General features: G+C 39.8%; 1 protein-coding gene across 1 annotated transcript in view; it reads right to left on the bottom strand.

Annotated features, from left to right (window-relative positions):
* tex264a (testis expressed 264, ER-phagy receptor a) overlaps positions 1-11,857 on the bottom strand; it is an 88,200-nt gene extending 76,343 nt beyond the window's left edge. Inside the window, exon 1 of the mRNA XM_079578877.1 lies at positions 11,414-11,857. Within this exon, the coding sequence (XP_079435003.1) occupies positions 11,414-11,671 (258 nt within the window). The 5' untranslated portion in view covers positions 11,672-11,857. The remainder of the gene's footprint in view (positions 1-11,413) is intronic.
* Between the last annotated feature and the right edge of the window lie 222 nt (positions 11,858-12,079).

Raw genomic sequence — 12,079 nt, 5'->3', positions numbered from 1 at the left:
CTTTTGGTACTAATGTGTCATCATCAGAACTTCCCAATTAAAAACCTAAATGTATCACACAACTCACATCAGATTATAATCTCTGTGTCGTGATCAGATTTTGAACCCAGGGCGCTCTGGTTTCATGCTCCGGTTTGAAATCTTCCCCTATTCACCAAGAGCTGCCCACTGCGTCCCTCCAGGCCGCCCTCTCAAGATTCAACTGGTAATTACTCACGGCATCATGGGAGCTCTGGCATGTTTAATGACTGGCGAGGCAGAGCAGCTTTGGGCCCAACAGTTTCTTTTAGCTCTGAGCGGGTTCAGTTTCTGGTCTGCACTGCAGAGAGGCGCACATGCATAATCTGGTCTAATGGTAGAAATGAAGTGGCTCACAGCGCAAAGCTGTGATTGGGGTTTTTTCCATTGCTTTTTCATTGCCTTAATAAAAACAAGATGGTGCATTGAGGACTGGAAGTTGATTAACGTCATACTGTAAATACTTGTAAAATACAATCATTATGGTTTTCTTTTCATCGTTGAAAGAATGTGCATCTACGTACAGCGAGCAGGCTCGTCTCTGCCCGAACTAGGGCTTGTAACTTCACGGAGGCAGGACTAAATATTCAGTATATGAATAAAGTTGTCAAAATCAGGTCCGGTTTTATCGCATGTTTTGTTGCTTGCATTAAGAATTTAAGCAGATTATCCGGTAGAGGAGGAAAACTATACTAACGTATGGGAATGTTTGTTTTTTTCATGGCATTTCTATCATTTCTGTGGTTTCTATCAATAACATCTTATAAGATGAAGTTTAGTGGCCACTGGATGTGTATCCGACGCTCATATACGCTCAGATACTTTCATTCACTAATTTCAATTTGTGTCTAAAATAAACTCTCAAAAGGTCTGTACATTCATTAATGATTTCTAACTAGGCTTTGACCTCACCTAAATGTGGGCCATGGGTTGACAACAGCTGAAAACATCTGTATCGTTCGATGCGATAATTGACAGCTAATGCAAACGGCTAAATCACCTTATTCCGGAAGTTCATGTAGGTGCCGCCATGAATTGTGCCCCCCCATTCACTAGTTAGGACTGGAGAAGTCAAGATACTACAGGAATACAAAGCTGATTTTAGGCCGCGCAGAGAAACGGTGCAGTGTCGACTTGTTGGTGCAAATGAACATTGTTGAACATTGACATTTTACACAAATCAATCTACTAAACATCAGATTTTAGAGGCAAAAATGATCCCTCGTTCTCCGCTTCATGAACGGACTTCGCGCTCTACTAACGGACTCTAAAAGGCCCCCGGACTAGCCTGCTTGCTAACTCTCCGCATATGTTGGGATCGAACGCCACTTTTTATTTCCTTGAGTACAGTACAAACATGTGGTTTAAATATGTTGTATCCTAAATGCCATTTTTTTGCTATTTCCTGCAAAAATAGCTTTGTGTGTCTGTTCAGCTGAGCATTTTTATTATCACAGGCATGACAGTTTTTCAACTGTTAAATGCTCTTGTAACATACTGCATAACCAGGAATGTTCCGCTGTGGCTAAGAAATGAGGAGGTAAAAGGAAAGTTGACTGATTTTGCAAATTGTCAAAATAAATGACAATAGCAGTATCGACCCTATGAACATAAACTGATTCATTACCTTACAGATCTTCTTCATTACCTTACAGATCTTCCTGTCTTGTTTTGCTGACAGATATGGAACCTATGAGATTAATGCTAATACATCTTCTCGAGCAAATATTCCTCCTAAAAATAGCAGTGGGGAACATAAAAAAAGCAGTCAACATTTTTTTTCATGTTATTACATCCTGTCTGGATTCTCATTCGCGGGATTTCGTTCACTGTCCATAAATATTAATGGGGCGCTTTATACTGTAGGGAAAGCGGGCATGTCCACCATCTTGCATAATATTGGCTTGAAGACCAATGGGACCAGACTTTATTTCTCATTTTATATCCAGCTTTAATGTTGTTGGGAAAGGGGGAAAGCAGACGGACACGCAGCGGTAAAATGCTAATAAATTTGACTGGGTTTGCGCGTGTTGCCTCCCGCTCTGATCTGAAATTCTGATTGATGAAACTCCGGTCAAGGTGAGTCACTCCTCCACCAATTTACGCCCGCTTTCAATGCAGTTCCACGCCGCGTGCCACTCCCATACAGGCAGATATGGAGGGGGGGGGGGGGACGGAGAGAGGTAGAAAGAGGGCTCATTCTGGAGCGGCTGTTGAGGTGGGGGGACGCCGACAGCAATAGAGCAGGAGATGCTATAGAAGCTAAATCAAAGTTCAAAAGTTGCGTTTAGGTTGATTTAGATTAGAATTACTAAACGTCACACAGTGTGGACGCGTGGGAGGGGTTTCTGTGGTAGACTGTGGTGGGGAGTCTTATATAGACGGCATCTCTGGAATCGTCCCTATATGGTCATGTTTGAAAACAGTTAAGGGGGAAAACAATTTGGAGAAAAATCTAAACTTTCTCTAATTATTCAAAAACTACTTTAACAAACGCTGAATTATGAATATAGTTTTACAAAGACATGGAGAGGAGCAAAGTGGTTCAACAGCCCATAAATACATCAATAACAGAGAATGCTAACTTAATGCTACATGTTAGCATCGGGCTAACGCTAGCTACAACTGCCGTTTTTCACTTCAACTGAACAACCTGCAGTGAGAAAATATCCACATGGGCCCGATTTACACTTGGCTTTATTTATGTGTGATAAATAAGTTCATATTCCACCAGAAAATGGATAAAAGAGTGGAAAATTGTGTTTCTCTAAAGATTCTATTTTCCCCTCGGCGAAGCCACGCCCCCTTCTATGACGAGATGCCGTCTGTATCTATAATGGGCTCATGATCCAATCCATATTCTGATAATAATACATCTTCAATCAGTTTAAAAGGAACAGGCCATCGACTTAAAAACATACTGAAATATGTTCTTACCTGAGCTTAGATGACTTGATTGCATACCTGTCTGGTCTCAGTCATGCAAAATGACCAAAGATGTTGTTAGCATTTGGCCTCTCCCAATTTAGTCCTGTAGCTCCAAACATGGTTGAAGTTGGAAGCTACCACGCTCTTCCATGGCCACGCACAAAGACCAGACAGGTACGCATCAACTCGTCTAAGCTCAGGTAAGAACATATCTCAGTATTAGAACTGCGTGCCCTCAGTCATGCAAAAAGACCAAAGATGTTGTAGCATTTGGCCTCTCCCAGCATATTCCTTTAGCTCCAAACAGAGGTACATGTGACAAAAACAAAACGAAAAAGCAACAAAGAAGTGACTAAAACACGACGAAAATATCGTCCAAAAAGCAGGAAAAAAAGCAATGTAGAAAGCGACAAAAAAACTACAAAAACACGACAAAAAAGTGACAAAAATGTGGTGACAACGCAAAAAAGTCAGTTTTGCAGGTCATAGCTTTCAAGTGAGGACTTACTCTGATCTATACTGTAGATTGCAAGCTCCAGTCGAGAAGCTTTTAGATTTGGGTAAAACTGAACTGGAGAAAATGCAGGTTAAGTATACATTCCATCCACAAAACTAGCAACCCCCAAAAAACCGGAAATGAAATTGGCCCTGGAGCGTCCTATAGTTGGGATGGAAAGCAAAGGCGAACCACCCAAACAGCCACTGGGTCACTGGAAGGTCAAACTAAAAGTTGCATAATGCACCTTTAAGGGAAACTTCAGGATTGCCTAGATGTGCAGCAGCAGAAAACGGCTGAAATTCATTCTATCAAAACAAACAACCTTTCACAATAACAAAGTATTCACAATAACAAAGTATTCACAATAACAAAGTATTCACAATAACAAAGCATTAATTGAAGTCCATGCCGTTGCTTTGTTGTCTGGTAGAATTAGTCCAGATGGAAATAAATAACACAAGTCTGAAAAGGAGTGGCAATTTATCCAAAAGACAATTGCACACTCTTAGCCGCCCCTAACAGAGGAGAGAACAAGTTGAACAATCTAAAGTTATAGCCTTCCTCTGTCCAGTCGGCTGCCTCTACATCACCTCAGGGACCTCAAAAGCTTAACTCAGTCCCAGTGGATTTGTGGCAAAAAAAAAAAAAAAAACTCACGGCAATTTAAGTGTGCGTTAATTCAATGCATCTTCGCGCACAGATCCATGCGTGAGCACACTCCCCATCAGACCCCAAGGCATCGCTAATTGGCTCTTTAAGTATTGCCTCATTTGTGTTTTGTTTTGTTTTTTAACTACCTCCATAACTAGAACAGACAGGTAAAAACAGTACAAAGTGGCTGTTAGTTTCTTTGCTGCCACATGATCTGATTGTCTAAGAAATAATTGGTGACGGTAAGACACTGAATAATACAGTAGAGTATATTTCTTTTGGGGAAGAAATAGAAGAGGACGCTCAAATGTTTATTTTATTGCAAACACTGCCATCTAGTGGATATTAATGCACAGTGCATCATGCAGGCAGGCACTTCCAAGAAATATTTTTTCTAACACATACTGTAGTAGTTTATTTGTGTACAGTTAGCCTACTACAAAACGCTACAGTTTGCAATGGGACAGTTGAAGTTTTGCTTCATAGCTTATCTGAATGTTGATTTGTAAATGGTGACATAAAAAGGAAGAGAAAAGAGCTTTGCTTGTGTGAAAGGTTAATTGTATCAAGACAGCAAGTAGAGAAACATTGGTTTAAAAGCTCACTGTACTTAGTGATTCACTATGAATCTGAAGTAAACCTGTGCTAATATAAGTGATCAAAAGGTTGTATTCAACATCTTAAGAGGTCAAACTATACGTTTGTAAAGTGTGACATCACACACAATAATTAGCTCCAAACTGTTGAGAGTTCCACTGATAAACACAGCAAAACTTCATCTGAATCTCCTGCTGAAATAACACATAAAAGGCCAGCGACTGTTTTACACCTAATTCGAACAATATGGCTGACCATTTCTCAGGGTCAAATGAAGATATCTTTATATTTGAAATAAGCCTTCATTGTGTTTGGAAAATAATAATTTGATAATTAATGCCAGAAAAGCATTACTAATGAAAATCCAGAGTAAATGTAATATTTCTTTGTGATCAGATGCTTAAAAAAATCCTTGTAGTCAGCGCTACAACAGGTTCAAATCAGCTAAATCCCATTTAATGAATGAAACCTCACCTCAAACAACGTTCAAATTTAGGCTGAAAACGGTTCTATTTAGCTGTGCATCAACTTTAAGTGCTTTGACTGCAATCTCATCGATAATGTAATGTAAAAATGACATATAAATGGTATATAACTTTGATAGATTTTATTTGCCTTCTACATGTGATTTTACGAAGCCTACTTTTCATATTTTCCTGCTCTGTAAAGCACTTTGAATTTCTGCATTAAACTAATAGCCTTGACTTGTATACATTATATTATGCTCCCTTCTTGGTTCAGCAGCACCATTCACCAATATATATTAGTACACGCTAAAATATAAAATTAGTTTTACAACAGATATTGCCGTTTGAGATTTTGGTTTCCAAAATCAGCATCCCTGTGTGCATTTGATACAGGAACATACAGGCTGAAATGTGAACGTTCATCTACACAATATACTTTTCAGAACACTACAGGGTTGGTGGTTTTAACTTAATAAGACACCAAGAAAATGTATTTGTTCGCAAAGAGTATTGTAATGTTACCATGTTTATTGCAGCGTCTGTAAAATTTCTGATACTGATCTTAATTGTGACCACTCGAATTGCACCACTGAATGCGGCATCCCTAATCTAACAATGCTCAAGCAAAAGGCCTTCTTTCTCTTTCACACAGATATGCAAATACGCTCCATATATAAGGCTATATTGTATCTCTCGCCCTCCACCAATAAGCTGATCCTACTTTAATTATGGAGAAACTTTGGTCATTAGTTATCATTAGGAGCTAACTCGTGCGCTTGAGCCTCTGATCATCCGGAGACTGAAAGTCCACTGTCAGCAGAAAAAGTTTGAAGAGCCTCAATTAGAATTCCCCATAACTTTCCACTGGAACGTACCTCAAGTCAAGGATCGCACGAACTGCCATTAAATTATAAGGAAGTACTGCACAAAAACTATTACGAGACAGGCTAAAGTCTCGATGTGTTTTTCACTGACGCTTATTAAACGTCCTAAAAGTTGAGGAGTTCAACTTTCGGGATCCGGCTGCGTGACAGAAAAACAGTGGACCAAGTTTTAGATGCTAAAGCAGCAACAGTGAACACCGCGTTCCAAATTATTATGCAAATGGTATTTTTCTCTGATTTTCTAAACTGTCAACTCAAATGAGAGTCAGCATAATTTTCAAGTCTTTAACTGGTAGAAGATCAATTAAATGTGGTTGAAAAAATCTTCCAGTGATAACAGTATTTTTTTCAAAAATAAATAAAGTAAAAAACTCAAAATCTGCCATTCCAAATTATTATGCAACTCATTGTTTCAAAAAAATCTTTACAGGTCAAGTTATATTTTACCATAGGAGCCCTTCTTTGATGAGAGCTTCAAAATTCTTGCATCCATTAAACGTTTTTGGACAGTTTCTGCTTGGATTTCTTTGCAGGATGTCAGAATAGCCTAGCAGAGCTGCTGTTTGGATGAAAACTGCCTCCCGAAGACGATTTTGTTCGGGAAAGCACAGCTCTTCTTTTTGTACCATAAAAGAAAGTTGTCAGTCAGAAACTCCACATATTTTTCAGAGGTCATTTTCACACCTTCAGGGAGCCTAAAAGGGCCTAAAGGGGCCGACCAGCTCTCTCTCCATGATTCTGGCCCAAAACATGACTCCGCCCCCTCCTTACTGACGTTACAGTCTTGATGTGACACTGTGGCCATTCACCAACCATCCACTACTCCATCCATCTGACCATCCAGGGTCACACGGCCTCATCAGTGAACAAGACTGTTTGAAAATGAGTCCTCATGTATTTCTGAGCCACTGCAGCCGTTTCTGTTTATGAGCTTCAATGAACAGTTTAGGGGAGGCCTGGATAGAAGGTTTATGCACAACTGCAGCCTCTGGAGGGTCCTACACCTTGATGTTCGGGAGACTCCAGAGGCACGAGTAGCTTCAAATACCTGTCTGCTGCTTTGTAGCCACTGTTCTATTCATCTGATGTACTTGTCTGGCTGAAACAGTCCATATTGTGCCTTTATCTGCACAAACCCATGTGTGCTCTGAATCAGCCACAAATCTCTTAACAGTACGATGAATATGCCTCATCTTTCATGAAACATCGATGGTTTTCATACCTAGACAAAGGCATTCAACTATGTCATGCTTTTCATCAGCAGAGAGATCCTTTTTCTTTAGCATATTGCTTGAAAACGATAGTCTGCTTAATAATGTGGAACGTCCTTTTTCAATCGTTTTTTACATTAACTGGACTTACCTGACAACTAATCATCCCAGGTCTGTGAGATTGATGTCAGTGATTGAAAGAGCCCTGAGACACGACACCATCCATGAGTTTAATTGAAAAACTTATTTTTTTTACCCTTTTGATACTGAAATACAATTTGCATAATAATTTGGAACGCGGTGTACAGTACAGTTTTTTTTTTTTTTAAAGGATGGTGTTGGCTACATAAAATGAAATTTAGAAGTAAAATACCATCAAGGGCGTATAAATATTAGGCTGATATACAAAAGGAGAGAATCCGAGGCATTCTGACTTGTAGTAAAAGTCCTTTATTTAAAGCAGTACTACGTAACTTGTTTACCTTCATAAATCCTTTCCGTAGTCCCTCTGGGAATAATACAAGTGTCTCTAGCCAGAAAACCACCAGGTCGGAGTCACCAATACACACGAATGGAATCACGAAGAAAAAGCTAACAGGCTAACGGACAAAGCTAACTGCGGGCTAGCGCCACTTAAACAGTATTTACAGCCAAGTTTGTGTGAAAAAATATCTCCATTGTGTAAATGGATGTACAATATCTCTCTCTCCCTTTGTCTTTTCTATCAGCGTAGTATTTACTCTCACGGACAATTACTAAGCAAAAAAAACGCAACTTGCTACGACACCTGCAGTGGAGCTTATGGCCTCTAGGAGCATGAGTTACTTAGTACAGCTTTAATACGCATGGACACACCTGCGCATTTCGATCAAAGGTTGTCGTCTGCTAATATTAGTACCTGCCTTCATTAGTTGGATCATAAATAATCCTTACATGTTAAATTAAACACACAATTTTTAGTCAAGCAGACTCAAGCAGGTCTGTAAAGGAGAGAGAGAGAGAGAAAGAGAGAGAGAGAGAAAGAGAGAGAGAGAGAGAGAGAGAGAGAGAGAGAGAGAGAGAGAGAGAGAGAGAGAGAGAGAGAGAGAGAGAGTTAGCAGTCAAGGTGACTGCTAACAGACTTGTCAAAGATTAACTGGAGAAAGTTGTTTTGCATCCACACACTGCTTTGGAAATGACCTGTCAACCTGAAACCTGTCAAGTACAAAATATAACAAAATCATGTATTACTATAAAGAAAATGTTTTCATAATTCAATGTAATATGCTCACGTTGCACAAGATATCTTAACGATTTCCTTAAGAGTCGAGCTATTTAGAGATCGTGTAATATTAACAAACTACTGGTCACTAAATGTTGGTGAAACATTATGGCATTAAAAACCCAACAAACAGACCAGTTAACAAGTATGGTGGTTGTTATGCTATCAAAATGTGCATTTCCAGTGCCAGTAATGACACAAACCATTCAAATAAAGATACCCTAAAATAGACTGAAAGAAATACGTAATCAATACCCTATTCTCAAATATGCAGCAGCTAGTGTTACACCATCTATCGGTTTGTCATACCAACCTGGGTCATAGGATGTTGCACAACCCTTTGGAATATTTGTACTAGTCCCAAGCTCAAATAAATATAGACAATAGATATAGACAAAGCAGTGAGTTAAACACTGGACAGAGGAGTTCAAGATATGCGGTTATTCCAAAAGAGGAAACTGAAAGTAAAAAGCAATGCTAATGGTTGTATTTGTTGACTGAAAACACAAGCCGCGATGGACTCAACACAGCAGGACTAAGCCTCGAAACAGTAATTGCGGCATCATTCCCACGTGAGAAGAAACATTGTGGTGAAACTGAACAAACAGCAAAGCCTTTTTAAAACCATAGCTGTGTTAGGAACATAGTGCAGTATGTTGTTGGCTATGACAAACAGGATATATGAAACACTGAAGTCCATAATGTTGATCATTTTACTATGGGTCGAGTCATTCACTGCTACATTCCATTTTAGTTATATATCACTAAACAAATAATGCAAAATTGCCTTAAATAAGCAGCACCCCATGGGCAGGTCACCCCAGTGCAAAAGTCTGGACACACCCCTGGTATTTTAAAACTCGACTTCTCTTCCTACTTAGTCTAGTATAGCCTAGGTTGTGTCCTTTATTCGCACAAACATAATAGAATGATGCTGAGAATCCAGAACTCTGCTGTCAGCGGCGTGTGGAAACTGGCTCTGAGTCACAGCAGACACTAAAACCACAAGAGAAAATATCAACAGAGCGACGTGGCACAGAACAGCCGGCTGCATTCAGGATTCAGGATGCACACTCAGCTCTTCCACAGTGCCGGCTGGCCTTGGTTAAAACTAGAGTAGCACATTACCTAAACATGGTGCTGTAAAATCACTTATTACTATTAAACAGAATTCTTATGCTTAAATTAAGCATAAACCAGGACTGCATAAAGGCAATACATTTTGGAAAAAGTAGACTTTGAGGAGCATTTCAATAATATGCCATGCCTATCAATAAAAGGCAGACGCGCAGTATCTCCCTCAGTCAGAAATGTGGAATAAACATGCCATTTTCATCAAACTAAGTGATATCCTTTTGACCGTTATGTCATCTGGCATCCAAGTATTACCACGTTGTAGGCAGCTGCTGGGACCATTAATTAAGCTGCTCAAAAGCTCCATTAGAGCAGCATGTCCAAAAGTCACAAATGTAGTGAAATGAGGAGCACAACTCTCCATGTATTTGCCTATGATGAATCAGCGTCAAGAATCAACCATTGCTGTGCTGATGTCAAGCCTGGATTGGAGGTTGAGACCTTTGACAGACTAGACAGGCAGGTTTTGAACAGATACATTATGGAAGCTTCTTAAAGGGACTATATACGGAGTTTCAAAATGTCAGAATTAAGTATTTTCCTCCCCCTACATGTTCAAGCAATGTCCTAAGGCGTAGAATGAGCCGAGACCTGTTCACCACAACTTCTTCTTAAATCCGGCACTGTCAATCAAAAAGTTGTCATGCACAAGCTGAATATAGAAGGTGCAGCTACACGTATGACCTGAGGTGGCAGTAGTGAGAATAAAATGGCCAACTTGCATCTAGTCCCTTTAAGATAGAGCAAGAAGAGATTGGTTTGGCTTCTGTCGTTTGAGATTCACATCAAACAAAAATAGTACAGCATTAGTCTGGGACAGCAATTCTGACTGGCAAGATGCAAACATGTCACTTTGAACGGCAAGTTAAAGTGCACATGACAATTTAGACACATTTTTGGCTAAAACATAATTAACACAATTATATTCAAGATTTTGCTTAAGGATGCACCCAGCTTTCTTTAGTTTGACCATTTTTGTGATATCTATAGTTTCACTTCTTTATTGGACACCGACAGGAAGTGACATCGATGAAAGTCAATACCTTTATCTATGTCACTTCCTGTCAGCAGATTAAAGGGACTACACGGAGTTTAAAAATGTTAAAACTAAGTATTTTCCTCCCCCTACATGTTCCAGCCATGTCCTAATGTGTAGAATGAGCCCAGACCTGTTCACCACAAGTGCCTCTAAATCCTGCACTGTCACTCAGAAAGCTGTTACTTCTGGTCTGAAGTGCCGTGATGCACGCGCTTGAGAGAGACTGCAGTTACGCGTAACACCTGAGGTGGCAGTAGTGAGTATAAAACGACCAACTTGCATCTAGTTTCTTTAAACATTAATATAAAAATAGCTTTTCTGCCCAACATTTCTTCATTAAAATTGCTGCTTCACTGAAATTAAAGGAAAATTATGCAACTGATGTTTTTCTTTTAAAAGCATTAAGACATGTGTTTTTAGGTAATAACTTGTTGTGTAGCTCGAAATAAAATATTCAATCAATCAATAACTTGGAAAATTAGATTCATCCTGCAAAACAATTTCACACGTTTAAAAAAAAATTAAAAAAAATAACGCACACACCAAAAAATGACAAAGGATCAGATTAAATCCTGTGCACGAAACATTTCTACATTCAGATCTGTGCTCTGATCAGACCAGCTCAAGTACGGGACGTCTACGGCTGCAGGTCAAAGCAGTAATGACACATATCTGGACTGTACACGTGCTTATGTAATGGGGTCAGTAAAGATGAGTCTATTACCTGTTTTGGATCGTCGTAAAAAACCCCGATGGTGCTGAGCTGAGGTCCCAGGCTGCAGGTCTCCGTGTAGGCTGCCCCGCTGTCCTTGTACGAGCCCTCCTTGAATTTGTACGCGATGGTGACATTTTTAATGGGAGGTGGCCCTGTCTTTATAACAATCTCAGACAAAAGTCCAGAGTACAAGACAAAAACCGCTATCGTCACAAACAGGCACAGGAGAAGGACGAGGATCAGGATCAGGAGACTCAGATCAGACATGGTACCGAGCCACAAAAGCGACTGCCTGGCGGAAATCGAGACTTTGTGGATGAAGACAACACGAAGACTGCGCAGACTGAAGAGGTCAGATATTGTGTGAAGGCTTAAAGGACCGTCACGACGCAGAAAGAGACCGGCCAGTTAGCAACGGTTCCGTTTGTTTACGGTATTTTCCCAAACAGTAGGTCGTACTTCCCGGATGTACCATTCTGCTCCGTGTAGGGGGTACAGCACGGCTTTACTCGTCAAATGTATATATCAAGTTCAATATAAATATACTTATGAACATGTATATACAAAATGTATATAGAGATGCTTTCATGTCACTAACCATACACAATATTAAAAGACAATCACTTCTAAAACGATTGCTACAAAGGCGTGTTCCCCACACTAAAGAAATGGTTT

The sequence above is a fragment of the Gobius niger genome (genome assembly GCF_951799975.1).
Source record: "Gobius niger genome assembly, chromosome: 20".
Taxonomy (NCBI): Eukaryota; Metazoa; Chordata; class Actinopteri; order Gobiiformes; family Gobiidae; genus Gobius; species Gobius niger.
This window is presented reverse-complemented; position numbering and strand designations above follow the sequence as displayed.